Raw genomic sequence first — 20,411 nt, 5'->3', positions numbered from 1 at the left:
AGATAATGATGGAGAAAAGAGATCACATCAGTTCTTCCTAAAACCTCAGCTTTCTCTGATTGTGGAACTAACTGTTGATGTTCTAAAGCGGCTCTTCTCAAACCTCACTGTACACAGGTACTACTTGGGCATCCTGTTTCAATGTAGATTCTGAATTTCTTACAAGTAGTACCCTGGAGCTGCCTGGCATGGACTACGCTTTGAATAGTAAGCTCTAAACCAGCACAGTCCAACAAAACCTCCTTCAATGGTGGAAATGTTCTGTGTCTGCACAGCCTGTACAGCAGCTACTGGGCACTTGAAATGTGACCATATGTGACTAAAAACAGAATTTTAAAGTATTTAATATTTTAATTGCCTTATTATTTAATCTTAATTTAAATTTAAATAGCCATATTGTAATCAATTGTGTCTCTCATCTCATCTGATAGAGACTGTTTGATACATCTTTGCATCTTCCGCAACATAATCACAGGGTCTTTTCAAGAATGGGCATCCAAGAAATGTAAGTTGAGTGATTAGGTGATGATTGGCCGGGCGTGGTGGCTCACGCTTGTAATCCCAGCACTTTGGGAGGCTGAGGCGGGCGGATCACGAGGTCAGGAGATCGAGACCACGGTGAAACCCCGTCTCTACTAAAAATACAAAAAATTAGCCGGGCGTGGTGGCAGGTGCCTGTAGTCCCAGCTACTCGGAGAGGCTGAGGCAGGAGAATGGCGTGAACCCGGAAGGCGGAGCTTGCAGTGAGCCGAGATTGCACCACTGCACTCCAGACTGGGCGACAGAGCGAGACTCCGTCTCAAAAAAAAAAAAAAAAAAAAGTTGAGTGATTAGGGTGTAAGTGGCAAAATAGAAATCTTCCTGTACGTGAACTAGAAAGGGGGAAAATCAGACAGAAATCTTTGTGCCTCTCTCAGGAAAGCAAAGGAGGGTACTGTGGAGAGGGGAGAAGGGACGTGGGCTGTTTATGTGTCAGGAAAGAAGCTGGGATTGGCTGGCAACAATGGAGAAGTGACAGATAAGCAGTCAGCTAGCCACAACAATCCCTGGCCAACCAATCCATGGACAGCTCTTTCACCTCTGGTTTCCCTATCTCTGAAAGAAGAAGGTGAGATTCACTATCTCATCATTAGTGTCCATTCCATCCCATTATCTAATGCTACAACTGCCACAGTAAGACAAGGCTCTTCCACGGAGAAGGATCCGCAAGGCTACTGCTCCCATCTAAGCTGTCGTATGTCACAAGAATTTGACAACTTTTAAACAAGGCTGGGTTTCTAATTCTTTGAATATAAGGAAAAACTGACAATGATGAAAAGGAGATTCCAAGAAGATATTATTTTAAATGGGCCAAACATTCTATTTATCAAAGTGTCCTTACCTGTAAGCGTTTGGTGGCTTGTCCAAGAGATCTTTCCACAGCTTTAATGCCATTTTCCAACCTCAGACTCTGCTGGCCTTGAATGTCAATTTCCCCTTTGACCTTACCGATCTTTCCTTTAACCTCTTCCTCATTGACCTGTGCCTCTTGAACTTCCCGTTGCAATTTTTCTGCTTCAAGACCACTTTCCATAGTCCGGATCTGTGCCAAATAGTCCTTTAATTTGTTTTCACATTCTGTTATTTTCTGTCTTATTTCTTGAAGTTGATCCTTCAGCTGTTTTTCATTTTCCTGTTCAATCTGTAATTCATTTTCCCAGAATTCTTCCTCCTCAATTTCTACATCGTTTCTTTTGATCTTTTGCTCTAGACGGACAATTTCCTCTTCAAGGTTGGAATTATACTTTTGCTCCCAAAATCTTATTTCTATTTCATTAGATTCCAGCTGTTTCTCAATGGATTGAAGCTTCTCTGTCTGCAGACGGATCAGCTTCTTCAACTCATCTGCTGTTGTTTTGCAGTTATTCAGCACCTTTTGCTTAAACTCAGTTTCTTTACCTTTTCCAAAAATGTCCATTAATCCTTTGGCACCTCCTGTAAATGTCAGTGATTTCCTTTTCGGTTCCCTCCTTTTGATTGATTTGTCAATCTGAGGCCTCAGTTTAGCTAAGGGGGGCAGACTCTGCCTGTATAAAGTTCTTTCAGGAATTCGAGCCACACTGTCTGAAGTGGGTCGCTCACTGAGAGACGGCCCAGTTCGTCGTAGAATGAGCTGCACGTCACTAGCATACTGCCCCCATTTGTTTAAGGATATGATAGGATTTTCATGAGGTGCTAAGTGTCTTTCAGTATCTCTCCATTTCTCTATAAGGGTGTACCTTCCAGTTCGACCTATGTAAAAAAGGTAAGAATAAGTTGTCAAAATGGGATATGTAATAGTTAAAAAATGGAGTAAGAATGCCATTTGATGATTGTGTATTTTTGATTAGCATCAGAGGGTGAAGTCTAGTTACCTAGACTTGGGTCTAGTCCAGGTTACCTTTAAAACCTTTACTTGAAGATACCAAACCCCTCACGACATGTAACAACATAAAATCAGAAAATGTCTATTGCACATACTCTTTAGGCTTGCTTGGAAATTCAACTTTATACTTTAAACCTGGGTGAGACTCTTACGCTCTTGCCAAATACCTGACTGCCTAGAACTTCTCATTTGGAGCAAGACTGAACACAGTTTATTTTCTAGCTGAAAGAAAGGACAACAGAATCGCCACGTGAAGCATGAGGGGCTGGTCCAGGAACTAGGTGGAACTTCAAAACTCAAATACATTTCCACTGTGCAAATCCCTCAGCTTTTTTCTACATCAGAACGTGGGAGGGCTGGAGGCCCCACTTCTCCTCCTGAGAGGAGACATGGGGACCAGTGGAGAACCTGTGACTCAGCCACAGGAGGTGCCCAGCTCTCCTCTCCATCTCCACCTGAGTGCTCCACCAACCCATCGGTCACATAGCTGGCATCTTCCTGGACACTGATGGCAAACAAAAAATCAGATCAATGAAAAAAACTCTTCAAAACAAATTCATATAAAAAGAAGGGCCTGAAGAGAAGACTTGTTCAGTTTTGGTAATATGATAGTATCAAAGATTCTTCTTCTAAAAAAAAAAAAAATGAAAGCAAAATATTATTAAAAACAAACCAGCGGGCTGGATGCAGTGGCTCATGCCTGTAATCCCAGCATTTTGGGAGGGAAAGGTGGGCAGATTTCTTGAGCCCACGAGTTCGAGACCAGCCTGGGCAACATGGCGAAACCCTGTCTTTACAAATAAAATATGAAAAAGTTAGCTGGGCATGGTGCTGTGCACCTGTAGTCCTAGCTACTTGAGAGGCTGAAATGGAAGAATCGCCTGATCCTGGGAGGTCAGGGCTACGGTGAGCTGTATTGTGTCACTGCACTCCAGCCTGGGCGACAGTAAGACTCTGTCTCAAAAACAAAACAAAACAAAACAAAACAAACAAACAAACACCAGAATACAATCACATATATGTTGAAAAATATACTGAATCTAATAATTATGAAAGTAAGATAAAGTTTCAGAAGAATATGAATGTAATGCCATAAGCTTGAACATGCTTCTTAAATATTTTCATTCAAGATGAGTGGGTCAGATAGATTATTTAAATTTTGTGAAAAGTGTACATAAATAGTTAATTACAAAGAAAAAAAAACCCAACGCTGCCATCCAGCAATTATACTTGTATAAACAGCTACTGATTTACCTTCCTGGCTTTCTTTTTTAAATTTCATGAGCTTCTGAGCCAATAGTAATATTTTTGCAATTACTGTGTCAATAAATGGAAATCTAGATGTGTAAATATCAACACCCATGTATGCAATTCATAAGTAGCACATTAAAAAATGATTTTGCTATAAGCAAATAGGTGTGTTCTCCTTTAGGGAAACCTGAATTTGGGGTACAGCTGGAAGTTGGGGTTTTGGAGGCAAATAATCCTATGTTAGTTACTTACTAGATAAGCAGCACAACTTCCCTTCTAAAATGCTTTGCAGATTCTGAGGGTTAGCACCTACCACATTGCCTGGCCCACAGCAGGCATTCAACACGTGGTAAGACATTTTTCCTATAACAAAAGGGCTGACCACAGAATTCCTTTAAACAGTGATGTGTCATCACAATAATCTTTTATTTGTTTATTTTTTCCCCTCCCTTGCCCAACAGACTTTTAAAAAGCAACTTCCAACTATGTAAACTAGACAGAGTAGATGGGACAAGGGTTCTGGAGTAGAAAGGTTTGGGTTCAAACGTGGCTCTGCTTCCTACTGTGCTTACATGATCTGACAATTAAATTTCCTTTAGCCTCAGTCTCCTCATCTGTGGGATAAGAGTAGTATTTCCTTATCTGACAAGGTGGTTCTGAGACTCAAGTGAGAATGTAAAATATAAAAATGTTTGTGAAATTGAAAAGTGCTAGATAATATTAGTTACATTTATCAAAATGCCCATGCTAATAAGGGGGATGAAAAAGAAAACCTTAGCACAATAGATTAGCTTCTTGAAATAAAAAATGTTTCCAGTGATTTTCAGGTTAAAAATTACTCTAATTGCTCCCAAAGAAAAACCACATGACACATCTGCAATGTTAAAACTGTCCCATGTGTACAAACTGCTTCAAAGGTCATAGCACTATGCCTATCAACGGCTTTTAGGAATCTGACTCTTCTCTGAACCTCTGTGTCCTCCTTCGGTAACAGGAGGGGTTAGATAAATCGGTAGAGTTCTTTCCAATCCTATCAGCCCAATGAAGTATCTTTAAAAGGAAAACCGAATCATCACATTATATGAACTAAACAAAAAATTTTAAAGACCCTAATTTATTCATAATTAAAAATAAAACTAATTTTCCAGTGCTTACTGGTACTGCTACCCTCTGAGAATGTCTTGGTAGGTTATTTAGAATTGCTTTTACTGCCAGTATTTGCTTTTGTTAAATAATGCACATTTAGTACTACTGGGCCAAAAAATTCCATCTAGCAATATAAAAAAGCTTTTTTTAAAAAAGGCAAATGAATTAATAGATTTGATTTTATTATATAAATTGGGTTTTAAATATTTTATATAGGAATTAAATTCCATAATCACTGTTTTTAATATCTATAACTTGGCAGTGTTCTACAGATTATATTTCCGTCATTTACACAGATTCTGATTCCTCCTGCAAAACTCCTTTTAGTGTATTTGACCACATAGATACATTTAGTCATACATTGTGTGCTATTTTGATGTAATCTTAAAATGAATAAAAAGGAATGTCTGTCTGTCTGTCTATATGGCATTTGTAGTTTAAGCTGTTTTTGCATTGTAGGACTGTGTGACACTATCAAATAATTTTGATCCAATTTAGTGGGGTAAAAAATATTAATTATACTTTTAAATATTGAAGCAACTGAGACTGATCCTAAGAATCATTAAATTTATATACTGAAGAAACTTACATACAGATTTTAATGCATTAATGAAATCTTATTGAATGATTGATTGACAAATTAAAAGAAAATAGGATAACAGCTTACTTTTACTTAAGAAAGCAGAATACACAACTATGAAGTAACATAACATTTTTGAAAATACACACCAAAACTCAAACAAGGGTCACTCAGAAATTTATGCCCTGAATTCAACCATTTTTTAATACTCCAACAATTTTTATAATTTTAGGAAATTTCTCCTTAGAGGCATAAATCAAAATCATGATTTAAAAGTTACATCTTGCTATTTAGTTAACAAATGTATATTGAACACCACATTATTTGTCAGAAACAGTGCCAGGCTCTAGAGAAACAGATTCTACTAAAGATCTTCATCACCAACCCTCTGGAGTTTTCATTTTAACTGACATTTGATGTTTTCTTCAGTATAAAATCTTCCACACCCCAAAGATGAATATTGGACATTACTCAAAAGAACATGACAAAGAAATGGCACTAATCTCTTATGAATGTAATGCTAGCATATCTTCAGGTTTCTGGACATATGAGAAACAATGTCAGTAACACCTGACTTATTCTTTATCTGTGGAGGGTAAGCTATCCAACAGCACTGAATTTTTCTGATAGTAGATACTTTGCTTCTTGAGCTATAAACATTTTAATGAAAATTTTGTAAAATATATTACACAGTCCAGGACTCACGCAAACTCTAGTGAACACAACTAGCTTTTCCCATAATGGCTTAGAATTCTTACAGTGAGCGTTGATCTCTGTAACAGAACTAACACTTTATTATCTTATAGCCTGTAAAATGCTTTTGATGCTTTTATATATATCATCTTAGTTCTGTGAGTTAAGCAGTAGAAATATTACGATCCTCATCTTATCAGTGAAGAAATAAAAGCTTAAAGAATTTTAAGTAATTTTCTGATGACATTTAGTTATTTTTTACTATACTATTTAAGTTCTGAGTGAAACTACTAAAATAACTCTTACCCCATAGTATTTCTTAGAATGACAGTGATACAATAAAAAATTATCTCTGAATATACCTGTCAGCCAGTTGTGCATTCAAACCATAGTTACATCATCCACAGTATATCTTCCCAGTGTATATCATGTAATCACAGAATTACTGTCTACTTAGAATTATATGATAAGCTCACTACTACTAAACATAATAAAAACAGTGGCCAGGCACGGTGGCTCACGCTTGTAATCCCAGCACTTTGGGAGGCCGAGGCGGGCGGATCACGAGGTCAGGAGATTGAGACCACGATGAAACCCCGTCTCTACTAAAAATACAAAAAATTAGCCGGGCGTGGTGGCGGGTGCCTGTAGTCCCAGCTACTCGGGAGGCTGAGGCAGGAGAATGGCGTGAACCTGGGAGGCGGAGCTTGCAGTGAGCGGAGATCACGCCACTGCACTACAGCCTGGGTGACAGAGCGAGACTCTGTCTCAAAAAAACAGTTACAGGGTAAGTGTGATTTACTGGGCATTGTGCTGGTTACGTTAAAAAAAATATAAACCAAAATAAGTAGAAAACACTACAAACCAGAAGATTTTGGGAGCTGTTCGTTAACACAGCATAATCTAACTCATCTTGACTGATGCATGCTATGAATTAACATGTATTAACATTCATTAAAATAATATTCTACAGATGTGGCAAATACAGAAGCTAATTAAAATAAAAAATTAGACTATTGTTATACATATTAAAATTGTAAATGAATATGTGGAAAATTAATTCACAATACAATAAATGAAAAATGAGACAATGAGACTCAAAACTACAAAAAGCATATGAAGAGTATAATTTTTTAAAAGCTCATCTATGAGTACACAAAAAACATTGTTTATTGCTAGGAAGTAGAATCATGAGTGATTCTCTTACCTTCTTTGTGTTTTCTAAATTTCAAGATAATCTACAATAAATAATATTACTTTATAAATGTAGAAAAGTAATTTTTAAATTTCTAAAATTGATATTTTACATGTGAAACTAAGAGTTAAATATGACAATATAAAATACATATTCCTTTCCTTATCTTCTCAATGACACCAAGTATCAAAGTACTGTGGATCAGAAATCCTTTCCCTCAATCTCCTTGATTTCTTTCTCTTCCTTCTTTCCTCTCTCATCTTTGTTAGCTGGACTTTTATTTCTGTGTTAAGCTCTAAGCTGCCTGGGGGCAGAAATACATCCTTGTCATATTTTTGGTTTGAGATAAAAGCAAATGCATTTTCTCCATTATAACTTGAGATAGATGATCTGTCAAAGGCTTTCTGTTTCACTTAGATTTGAGAAGCAGTTTAGACTCTGAAAAAAATGCATTTCTGAGATATTTTACAGGGGAAACAAAGTAGAACATTTAAATTGGGAATGTTTCGGAAAGCTCAGGGTATACAGTGACAAACTCTGAGTGCACTCTTGCAGGACAGTTGAACCACTTCATGCCAAGAAGAGGTTTCAACTAAGGTTTCACTTTCAGTTATTCTGTCATCATTTGAGCATGTGCCCTACATCCATCACCTAAATCTGATCTGTCAAGATTGTCAGATTAATGTAGAAAAGATTTCTTCCTATAGTATTAGATAGAATCAACATCTTTCATCAAATTATGTTGTTTTTAGCTCTTTGCTAATTCAATTTGATTGATTAGTAGCATGAAGAGAACCTTAGCTGTCATATATATATTTGCAGGTTGACAACTTGTGTGCATATTTTCATAGTAAGTCATTTTGATAGTTTCTATGGTTTCCTAAAAATAATTTTAACTATCCAGAAAAAAACCTGTAACTCCTAATCAAGAATACACTGTGTGTGTGTGTGCACGTGTATGTGTGTAGTGCCCCCGTGAGGCAAAGACGTGCACTTAAACCTAAGAAACCAGTCTACAAATTGCTTCACTATACATTCTTGACAGCCACCAGTGGTTCTGTTCATCAGTCCATGCTCTACAAATAATATAGCTAGCCACTTACTGTGTTAGGCATTGGAAATTCTGGGGTTGCTTTTCAGAGCAGCAATTTTCTCTAATTAATAAACCCCCACCACAGAAACCAGGATCCACAGCTCTCGGCTACTTGCCAGTGAAGTCATCTCCAGATGAATTCTGAGTTCAATGAAGTATTTACGATACAGAAAGAGTTGTTTGGCCAAGTTTGGAGGAATATCACAAAACATTTGTATTCAAGTTGTCATCTTTTCAAAACAGCTCTTGGATTGAGTTATTGAGAAAGTAAAAATGGGAGGGTAGATTTAGTTAAAATGTCTTTTTGGCTTCTTCACAAATAAGTATACTCTGTAGTCCAAGTGGGCAAGCACACACATGGTACCTCCGGGCATTTTCCCCCTTGAAATTCTGTGTAAAAAGTGTGATTATGCAAACAACCCCGTCAAAAAGTGGGCAAAGGATATGAACAGACACTTCTCAAAAGAAGACATTTATGCAGCCAACAGACACATGAAAAAATGCTCACCATCACTGTCCATCAGAGAAATGCAAGTCAAAACCACAATAAGATACCATCTCACACTAGTTAGAATGGCGATCATTAAGAAGTCAGGAAACAACAGATGCTGGAGAGGATGTGGAGAGATAGGAACATTTTTACACTGTTGGTGGGACTGTAAACTAGTTCAACCATTGTGGAAGTCAGTGTGGCGATTCCTCAAGGATCTAGAACTAGAAATACCATTTGACCCAGCCATCCCATTACTGGGTATATACCCAAAGGATTATAAATCACGCTGCTATAAAGACACATGCACACGTATGCTTACTGCAGCACTATTCACAATAGCAAAGACTTGAAACCAACCCAAAGGTCCATCAATGATAGACTGGATTAAGAAAATGTGGCACATATACACCATGGAATACTATGCAGCCATAAAAAATGATGAGTTCATGTCCTTTGTAGGGACATGGATGAAGCTGGAAACCATCATTCTGAGCAAACTATTGCAAGGACAGAAAACCAAACACCACATGTTCTCACTCATAGGTGGGAACTGAACAATGAGAACACTTGGACACAGGGGTGAAGAACACCACACACTGGGACTGCTGTGGGGTGGGGGGATGGGGTAGGGATAGCATTAGGAGAAATACCCAATGTAAATGACTTAATGGGTGCAGCACACCAACATGGCACATATATACATATGTAACAAACCTGCATGTTGTGCACATGTACCCTAGAATTTAAAGTATAATTTTAAAAAAAGGAACTTCACACACACACACACACACACACACACACACACACACACACACCTGTGATTATGGACAGATGCAGCTTATAGCACTACTCAACTACTTTGACTTTTGTAAAAACTACTTTTTTTTTCTTTTTTAGCACTGTCCATGGCTTAATTCCCAAATATAACAAGGAAAGCCAGGTTTGACGATTAATAAACGTAGTCTTCACTAAGAAAAAAAAAACTGTATATTTTAATTCACATAGATTAAGCGAAGCTCTTAATGGTGACAATTAATAAGCTCATAGAAAGAATATGAAAAAATTAAATGCCTCAATTTTCTCCTCTTTAATAATTAAACTTAAGTCTACATATATATATGATTCCCAAATGCAAAAAGAGTTTCACTGGATGTGAAAGCCCAGAATTTTCAGCATTGCTGCAATATATTCTTGTGCAATAGTGTTTAAGGAAAAATCAAAAGATGTCAGTATTAGACGAAAGTCTCTGTCTTGTATAGGGCACTGTACACCTCCAACAGTGCATCTGCCACATCACAGGTGGCACAATCATCTCTACCAAATGCTAAAGTGCCTTGGCAACAGTATGACTCATTTCAATGCTGAGCTAATTGACATGCTTCCAATATAAACTGGCAAGACATAAAATCAACTTTTGAGAAGGAGCTCAAAGACAAAGAGGCCCTGAGCACTTAGCATGGTGCTGGCCACACAGCTTCCTCTTAATACATGTTTGCTAAATGAAAGATTTAAGATGCAAATATAAACCTGGACCCATATTGCTGGTTTTACTTTATGCCCTCATCATTTAAGGCAACTAGACATACATAAACTATGATGAAGATAAGCTTAAAAATTTAAATAAGAAGAAAGGGTAAAACATGGTGGGAGAATAACATGAAGCCAAGAGCTGTGCTTCATTTTCATTGTCTAATAAGATTTTATTTTATTTCATTTTATTTATTGAGACCGAGTTTCGCCCTGTCACCCAAGCTGTAGTGCAGTGGCATGATCTTGGCTCACTGCAACCTCTGTCTCCTGGGTTCAAGCCATTCTCCTTCCTCAGCCTCCATAGTAGCTGGGATTACAGGTGCGCACCACCACGCCTGGCTAATTTTTGTAGTTTTATTAAAGACCGGTTTGACCATGTTTGCCAGGCTGGTCTTGAACTCCTGACCTCAAGTGATCTGCCCGCCTCAGCCTCCCAAAGTGCTGGGATTACAGGCGTGAGCCACCGCGCCCGGCCAATCATAAGATTTTAAAAGTATACATTATCTTTCCAGTGAAGAGCGATGTTATTTCATTTGTTGTATTTTCTAAAAGTATGGAGAAATAAACAATAGGTGGGATTTTTCCTAATGAGGGATTCTGGGAACTAAGAATCTAAATTCTTAATCTGGGTCTAAATTTTGGCTCAAGGAAACATCGTTAGTTTCAGAAGTCACTGTTTAGGCTGAACAACAGGAGAGGAGAAGGCAGTACAGATGCTAACTCAGGGTTAGTAAAATCTAGAGGTGTCAGAGAACAAGCATCATCACAGATTTACCTAAACACAGGCAAACTGTAATAAGTACAAGAGTGCCTGTGAGACTTATTATGGAACCAAATGAACAAAATCCCCTAGAAATCTATATTTAAAACAAACACATACAACGAAAGGAAGCACAATGTACTTTTCTCAGATACCCACAGAGTTCACTTACCTATTGCTTGAGCTAAGGCTATGACAACCTCCTGGCAAGTTGTGACTTCAGTGACTCCACAAACAATCCTCTGAACTCCATCCACCCATACTTTAAGTTCCATGGTGCACCGGCCAGTCACTCAAGTTCCCTGAGAGTGGACATCAGGATGTTAGGTCATGTCTCTAGCTGCAGGAACACGGAGTGGACAAGGCTGAGTCTGTGTAGTCAGCTAAAAACAGGCAAAAAATCACTTGTAATAAAATGAATCAACATTTCTTCTAGTAAGTATGTAAGTATTACACAAAACAAATTTTAACATATCATAATCTTACTGAAGTACACAGGCGTATTTTACAGAAATGAATTAAGCAACACAAATGCAACTACAGTCACCTATCACGACACTGTTTCATGTTACAACTATTTTTATCATAATTTTAATCATGAACTCATGCTCCATTAAGTTAAAAATTCCTATTTAGTTGCTAAGCCCTATTCAATATATGCGCTGTTTTTCTGTTCCGTTTTTTTTCTTTTTGGATTATTTCATTAGGATAATTTCTGAGGCAAAAATAAAGAAAAAAAAGTTTGTCATTTTAGGAATTATCAATAAAATTGAACTGCCTTGCAGTGCTTTGCCAATACTGAGTATTAACAAATTTAAGAACAGTTGTCAAAGTATTTTACTCAGTTCACATTCCTGATTTAAAACAAACAAACAAACAAAAACTGCTACCTGCTTGCCTTCCTAATATTTTTTCCCTTATTATTTCGTCCTCTCTTCTCATGTATGATGTCTTGACAACTGTTTTAAATGTGTCCCTTGCCTCCCTCTCCCCACAGGACAAAGAGTATCTTCCCGCTGAAATGCCAATACCAGGCACCGCATGAGGACAGGTGGGTAAAAAATCTTAGTTGAAGGAAACGAATTCCTTTGGCGACCAACAGTTTCCTTATGTATGAACTGTTTATCTTTTTCTCATTTAACTGGGTTTGATAGTTTTCTTAAATTACAAGAGTTATTCAAAAAATATAAACATTAACCCTTTGTTCTACTTGCTGTGTTTACCCAGTGTTTGACTTTGTATTTGGCTGCATTATATGCCAAGCAGAAATTTTTACTTTATCATATAGTCAAACCAAATATTCTTTATTTCCTGTATTGATAAGAATGTTACCAGCCTGCTAAAAATGATCACAATTCTTTTTCCTGTGGGTTTAAAAAAATCTCAACTCTTCCTATGTAAGTTCTCTAATCAATCTATGATTTTTTGTTTGTCCATTGTTTTGTGGTCTTCCCACGTTTTTGTTGTTTTTACAAAAGAATGTTAAAATTCATGAGATGTAATAAACATTGATTTAATTAAGAGAACATTTGGATTTGTTTATAGGTTTACAGTGGCACTGGTATTTCAGAATTAATGGCTTATTTAAAAGCTTATTTTAAAAACACTAAAAATTTTTCTTGTAAAACAGTAGTTACTATAAACAGTGGCTTAGTCCCTTGCACATTCTTTTAAAAGACCTAAGACAGTTCTAGGCCATCTGGTCACCTGGATAGATAAGTCAGAACACATGCAAGGGGAAAGAGAATAAACCTAATTATTTTCTCCAGAGAAGGTACACAAATCCTTTTTGTCATCCTAAAAATAAGAAAGGCCTGGCTGAACATTAATCTCCTAGCATGTTGCTTTAGCTCTCTGCATATGACACAGCATAGGTTTCATTACCCCCTGATGAAGAAAGAACGGGCCACCTTGGCAATGACAAGCTGATTCCGTAACTGTGCTCCTCAGTTATGAGGGCCTGTGAGATGTAAAGTTCCTGGGGATAAAAGGCTTCCAAAGTTAAAGAAATGTAAGAAAGCCAGTAAATAAAGTTAAACAAGTTCCTTTACAGCTAGACTTCTCTGAGACTTTAATAGGCTGGTGTGCACTCTAAATTTCAAAGGAGAGTTTTATATGCTGCCCAATCTAGAGAACACTTAAGAAAACAGAAAAGTTCTGACTTGTTTCCTCTTCTACGTGGCACTCTGTTTACTAAAAATAGAATATATTTTATCCTTTCTTGGGATAAAATTAAGGTATCAAAAATGGCCAAAGATTAATATATTGCTTTATTAAATTTTTGTAAAACCTGGATTAAAGTCTATTTAAAGTGCCTTCTTATTCATTAAAATATCTTAAACTTGAGAGATCAAGCAAGAAAGGGTACAGATCTCATTAAAGCCCCCCGCCACCAAGAAACCCATCATTTCAAACGATCCTATGGGACTTTTTTTTTTCAATTGTGGAAGAAAACAAAAGATCTATCCATTTAACACATTTTTAAGTACATGATACAGTATTATTAACTACAGGCATCATGTTGGACAGCAGATCTCTAGAACTTATAATTGTGTAACTGAAACTTTATACCCCTTCTACAAGCAACTGCCCATTTTGCCCTGTCCGCAGCCCCCAACAACTTCCATTCTATTCTGTTTCTATAAATCTGATGTTAGGTATCTCACAGAAGTTTTATATTCCTTTTTAGACTTTAGCATACTGCCACATATTTTCCTATCTGAATTATCATTGTTTCACTTTGAACTTTTAATCATATATTGAATCATTAATTCGACATAGTATTGGAAATTCAGGCCAGGGCAATCAGGCAAGAGAAAGAAATAAAGTGTAGTCAAATGGGAAGAGAGGAAGTCAAACTGTCTTTCTTTGCAGATGACATGATCCAGTATCTGGAAAACCCCATCGTCTCAGCCCAAAATACTCCCTTCTAGGAGCTGTAACCCTGATCTTTCCTTTATAACAACTCCAACAGTTCTCTGTCCAGCCCCAGAACCAGACTAGAGAGGAAAATGGAAATCCTACACTGTAGGTGTGTGTGGTGGATCGGTCATCATTCAGACTAAAGACCTAGGAAGCAGAAGGACACTCCAATTGGAATTTGGAATATATTTTTCCATGGAAACAGTGATGCAGATAGAAGGCCCTACTGCAAAGGTTTTAATATAGTTCAGTTATTGTTTTCATTATGAGGTTTCTAGATGCAAGTCACTGTTATTTTAATAATTTTTACAATGAAGCACTAGGCTTATTCACTAACATGCTACCAGGGAACAAGTATTCTTTAGCTAAGAACCATTTGTTGTCGTAATATCCTCCTGGAATTGAGCATTTGCATTTGTGGAAACATATTACCACAAGATCAATGCTTTCTTAAAGGAATTACAGCCAATCTTCATTATTTGCAGATTCCATATTTGTGAAACCTACCTAGTTGCTAAAAATTTGTTTGTAATCCCCAAAATCACTATTTGTGGTGCTTTCAGGGTTATTTGTGGCTATGCACAGGGTGTGAAAGTTTTGCGCTGCCTGACACACATGCTCCCAGCTGAGACTGAACAAGGTGACACTGCCTTTGTGTTTCGGCTCTCGTACGGTCAATGTGTCCTTTCTCAGTCTACTTGGTGCCATGCTTTTTATGAGTTTTGTTGGTGGGATTTCACCATTTAAAATGGCCCCCAAGCATAGTGCTGAAGTGGTGTCCAGGGTTTCTGAGGCAAGAAGGCTGTGAGGTGACTCATGGGGAAAAAATATGTATTACGTAAACTTTGTTTAGGCACGAGTTATAGTGCTGTTGGGTGTGGGTTCAACATTAATGAATCAATAAGCACTCATTTGAGTTTCTTATTCAAAGCCAATCTCCAGATAGTTTATTGACAATTATATTTTCTCAACCATATGCAATGTTAAAGCTCTGTCTGTGACTTTGAAATAGAGACTTCTCTCATGCCCAGAGGTTTTAATCAACAGTGCATAAAACAGTATTGGAAATCTTTTGGGAGTACAATATTTTGTAGAATAACTAAAGAATAGCACTTATTTCTGAATTAACGATTTGGGTAAATTTTGGTCTGCCAATATTTATATTTATGGCATATTAAATATAAATGTTTATATTTAATGTTTATTAAGTAAGTTATCTTTAAACAGAAAAAAACACATAAAGCAAGGTTATGTATTGATGGGTTACCAAAAATGTTGTGACCAGAAACTCCCCGAAAACTAACAGGAATATTCATTATTAAATTGAATAAGCTCATGTTCTTTCTTCTACTATTCATTACCCTCAGGTGCCAGCATTCACACATGCCCAATGGTTTAACACTCTCAAATACTACACACTTCAGTATTTGGCAATTGTGGAAATAAATGGCACAAGTACTTATTATATGCTAGGCACCATGCACCATGTTTCATTTATTCCTTACAAGATAATTCATCAAGTTAGATATGATTAGTCTCATTTCAATATGAGAAAAGTGAGTCTCAGAGAGCTTAAATAACTTTTTCCAGTGTCAAAAAATCTAGTAATTTGGGACACATATTTGAAATTTGCCTGAATACAGAAACTAAAGAATAAATAAGGCTAGGATTCCCAAAAGGATTCACTGTACCCAATAAATGTTTTTTTAAAATGTCCTAAACCACCCTAAGAAATCTTATCTTTAATCACCTGGAAACTGGTTTTTGTCAATAAACAATGATCAGATAATATATACAAACTTGCCATTTCAAAGGAAAGAAAAGAGGTGCTAAATCACGCTAAGAAATTGCAAAGAATTAATTAATTCAAAGAATCTATGAAAAACACATGCCAGCAAAATGAGCATCTGATGCTCAGGTTCCTTTTTCAGCATCAATGAATTATTCCTTCAGTTTTGGAAAATCACATCCAGCTTTATTTCTACAGAATCCTAAATAAAATATGTCTGAACATACACACTAATTTTAACTCCTGTCTTAAATACAAAGCAAAATTTCTTGGAGATTTTCTGCATTTTATTTAAACTCACACTATTAAAATATACTTTCTGGAATAAGCCATTTTGTTTGAGGCAATGTTGATTAGTGGAAACAAGATGCACCAAGGTTCAAATCCCGAGTCTACTACTTCTTGTGTGATTTGAGTCAAGATGCATATTTTTCCAAGCGGCATTTGTAAGAAATGGAATGAAATAATGTCTTTTCAAATTGTACCTTATCTAGTACAGGGCTCGGCACACAGTTTGAATTCAAGAGTTAGGTCTGGGTATGGAAGTGAAAGTTCTAACTTAAAAAGTATAAACTTCTTTTTTATGGAAGGACAAATCAACAGCAATGCAAATTTTCAGACACATTTATACTAATAAGAGCATCTGAAAATAAAGACATTTTAGGTTATTAATCCACATACCTAGAGCAGCAGCACATTGAAAAATTTTAAGTAGATATTAGAAATGGTAATTCATATTTTAAAATTTCAGTCACATCTAGTATAAAACATGCTATGAATCAAGTTAAAGTTATTGGTATGAGAATACTGATCCTTCTATTAAGAATTACGTCTTTGTGAATAGTGCAAAGTCTTTGGCTGGGCATGGTGGCTCATGCCTGTAATCCCAGCACTTTGGGAGGCTGAGGCGGGCGGATCACGAGGTCTGGAGATCGAGACCATCCTGACTAACACGCGAAACCCCGTCTCTACTAAAAATACAAAAAATTAGACAGGTGTGGTGGCACGCACCTGTAGTTCCAGCTACTTGGGAGGCTGAGGCCAGGAGAATGGTGTGAACCCAGGAGGTGGAGCTTGCAGTGAGCAGAGATCACGCTACTGCACTCCAGCCTGGGTGACAGAGCGAGATTCCGTCTCAAAAATAAATAAAAAAATAAAAAAATAAAAGAATTCCGTCTTTTCCTGAGGATAAACTTTTCAAATGAATATAACTAGTAACTTTAGCTTTTCATTTAGCATCAAATTTACACTGAGTCCTACAAGGGCACTCAGTTGAGTTTCTTATTAAAAGCCCATCTCCAGATAGCTTATCGACAATTATATTTTTTCAACCATATACAATGTTAAAGCTCTATGACTTTGAAGTAGAGACTTCTCTCATATCCAGCAGGGTTAATCAACAGTGCATAAAACAGCACTGGAAATCTTTTGGGAGTACAATATTCTGCAGAATAACTAAAGGATGGCACTTATTTCTTTTTTTTTTCTTTTTTTTTCTTATTATTATACTTTACGTTTTAGGGTACATGTGCACAATGTGCAGGTTTGTTACATATGTATCCATGTGCCATGTTGTTTTGCTGCACCCATTAACTCGTCATTTAGCATTAGGTATATCTCCTGATGCTGTCCCCCCCCCACCCACAACAGTCCCCGGAGTGTGATGTTCCCCTTCCTGTGTCCATGAGTTCTCATTGTTCAATTCCCACCTATGAGTGAGAACATGCGGCGTTTGGTTTTCTGTCCTTGCGATAGTTTACTGAGAATGATGTTTTCCAGTTTCATCTATGTCCCTACAAAGGACATGAACTAATCATTTTTTATGGCTGCATAGTATTCCATGGTGTATATGTGCCACATTTTCTTAATCCAGTCTATCGTTGTTGGACATTTGGGTTGGTTCCAACTCTTTGCTATTGTGAATAGTGCTGCAATAAACATACGTGTGCATGTGTCTTTATAGCAGCATGATTTATAGTCCTTTGGGTATATACCCAGTAATGGGATGGCTGGGTCAAATGGTATTTCTAGTTCTAGATCCCTGAGGAATCGCCACACTGACTTCCACAATGGTTCAACTAGTTTACAGTCCCACCAACAGTGTAAAAGTGTTCCTATTTCTCCACATCCTCTCCAGCACCTGTTGTTTCCTGACTTTTTAATGATGGCCATTCTAACTGGTGTGAGATGGTATCTCACTGTGGTTTTGATTTGCATTTCTCTGATGGCCAGTGATGATGAGCATTTTTTCATGTGTTTTTTGGCTGCATAGATGTCTTCTTTTGAGAAGTGTCTGTTCATGTCCTTTGCCCACTTTTTGATGGGGTTCTTTGTTTTTTTCTTGTAAATTTGTTTGAGTTCATTGTAGATTCTGGATATTAGCCCTTTGTCAGATGAGTAGGTTGCAAAAATTTTCTCCCATTCTGTAGGCTGCCTGTTCACTCTGATGGTAGTTTCTTTTGCTGTGCAGAAGCTCTTTAGTTTAATGAGATCCCATTTGTTAATTTTGGCTTTTGTTGCCATTGCTTTTGGTGTTTTAGACATGAAGTCCTTGCCCACGCCTATGTCCTGAATGGTATTGCCTAGGTTTTCTTGTAGGATTTTAATGGTGTTAGGTCTAACATTTAAGTCTTTAATCCATCTTGATGCTCATGGGTTGGAAGAATCAATATCATGAAAATGGCCATACTGCCCAAGGTAATTTATAGATTCAATGCCATCCCCATCAAGCTACCAATGACTTTTTTCACAGAATTGGAAAAAACTACTTTAAAGTTCATATGGAACCAAAAAAGAGCCCACATCGCCAAGTCAATCCTAAGCCAAAAGAACAAAGCTGGAGGCATCACGCTACCTGACTTCAAACTATACTACAGGGCTACAGTAACCAAAACAGCATGGTACTGGTACCACAACAGAGACATAGATCAATGGAACAGAACAGAGCCCTCAGAAATAATGCCGCATATCTACAACTATCTGATCTTTGACAAACCTGACAAAAACAAGAAATGGGGAAAGGATTCCCTATTTAATAAATGGTGCTGGGAAAACTGGCTAGCCATATGTAGAAAGCTGAAACTAGATGGCACTTATTTCTAAATTAACAATGTGGGTTAATTTTTGCTGGTTAATTAAAGTTCACAGTGGAAATGTAAGATTTTTATGTAGTAATTGTAATTCAAGGAAAAGCAAAATCTTTATGTAAAATTACCTGTTTTAGAAAACTAAGAGATATGTTTTCAATAAGCAAAGGCTCGTCTCAAAAATTAGCCCAGCTTCAGAATAATTCCTCTTACTAATCTAATTTACTAACCAACACCACTAAAAAGTCATTTCTTCCCATTCCTTCCAAGTTATGTTTTGTAAAATCATTCTAATACCCCATGGAAACACAAGAACATGCTTATTAGACAGAATTCTTCTGTGACGTCTATCTGACAGAAGTGCACTTACAAGGCAAGTATTTAGCTTGAGATTTTAAGCCCAGGACATCATATCTTAAAAAAGGTGAAGGAGGGCTGGGCGCAGTGGTTCATGCCTGTAATCCCAGCCCTTTGGGAGGCCAAGGTAGGCGGATCACCTGAGGTCAGGAGTTCGAGACCAGCCTGGCCAATATGGTGAAAACCCATCTCTACTAAAAATACAAAAAAAATTAGCCGGGTATGGTGGTGGGCACCTGTAATCCCAGCTACTAGGGAGGCTGAGGCAGGAGAATCGCTTGAACATGAGAGGTGGAGGTTATGGTGAGCCAAGAATGCACCACTGTACTCCAGCCTGGGCGACAAGAGTGAAACTCCGTCTGAAAAAAACAAAACAAAACAAACAAAAAACAAAACAAAAACAGAAACAAAAAGGCGGGAGAGGAAGAAGGCACAGAGAGGCCAGAGAGCCATGAGTGGCATAAAAAAATAGCCACTTGGGAGGTATGAAAAATGAAAATAGTGCAAAGGAATGGAGGGCAACACACAGAAATGTACAATTCAGTCTTGGTCAGGGCTTCCAGTGGCCCTGTAGCCCTCATTACAAGCCAATTCCTGATGGGCCCAATCTCTCCAGTACTAGTAGCCCTGAGTCAACTCTAACTGGAATGCCACCATTCCACACAAATGCCATTATTCTCAGCATATGCATCTTTCTTCTCTTTTTTTTTCCCCCTCCTGTCTACCACTCCAGCCTTGCTATATTCTTCTTCCCAAGTCATAAGCCTACCAACAACACTCAAAAATACATTTGGTTCTACCTGGTGAAGGCTCTAAAGAAGCTGTCAGCTTCTCATACCTAGAGATGTCAGGGATGGGTGGATGATGGTACTTTCTCCAGGCATGTAAAAGGTTATTCATTTCAGAGTTCACGGAAACCAAATGGATCAGCACAGTGCACAGTGAGTGCTTTTAATTTTATGCTGCCTCAGCATCCATTTTTAAATATAAGTCAACCCGGCTCAATTGCCCTTGACATAGTTTCAGTAGTACTACGGCCTACCCAAATGGTTCCAGCCAGTGGCCAGGCATAAAAACTTGGAAGTATCTCTCCTGCCTCATGGACTGGGCTT

The 20,411-nt window shown here is 37.5% G+C and overlaps 1 protein-coding gene across 7 annotated transcripts in view; it reads right to left on the bottom strand.

The window, feature by feature from the left end:
- Positions 1-20,411, bottom strand: part of RASSF8 (Ras association domain family member 8) — a 124,824-nt gene that overhangs the window by 13,414 nt on the left and 90,999 nt on the right. For 5 of the 7 annotated variants that reach the window (XM_055280323.2, XM_055280324.2, XM_063640295.1 and 2 more), the window contains 2 exons: positions 11,318-11,528; positions 1,382-2,271 (listed from right to left, as the gene is read on the bottom strand). In XM_055280323.2, the coding sequence (XP_055136298.1) occupies positions 1,382-2,271; positions 11,318-11,420 (993 nt within the window). In that variant the 5' untranslated portion in view covers positions 11,421-11,528. Of the gene's footprint in view, positions 1-1,381; positions 2,272-11,317; positions 11,529-14,169; positions 14,188-20,411 lie in introns of those variants that run through there. The other 2 variants (XM_063640293.1, XM_055280322.2) reach the window with 2 other exon arrangements.

This window comes from Symphalangus syndactylus, chromosome 5 (genome assembly GCF_028878055.3).
Source record: "Symphalangus syndactylus isolate Jambi chromosome 5, NHGRI_mSymSyn1-v2.1_pri, whole genome shotgun sequence".
Taxonomy (NCBI): Eukaryota; Metazoa; Chordata; class Mammalia; order Primates; family Hylobatidae; genus Symphalangus; species Symphalangus syndactylus.
The sequence above is the reverse complement of the archived record's forward strand: the minus strand, read 5'-3'. Positions and strand labels throughout refer to the sequence as shown.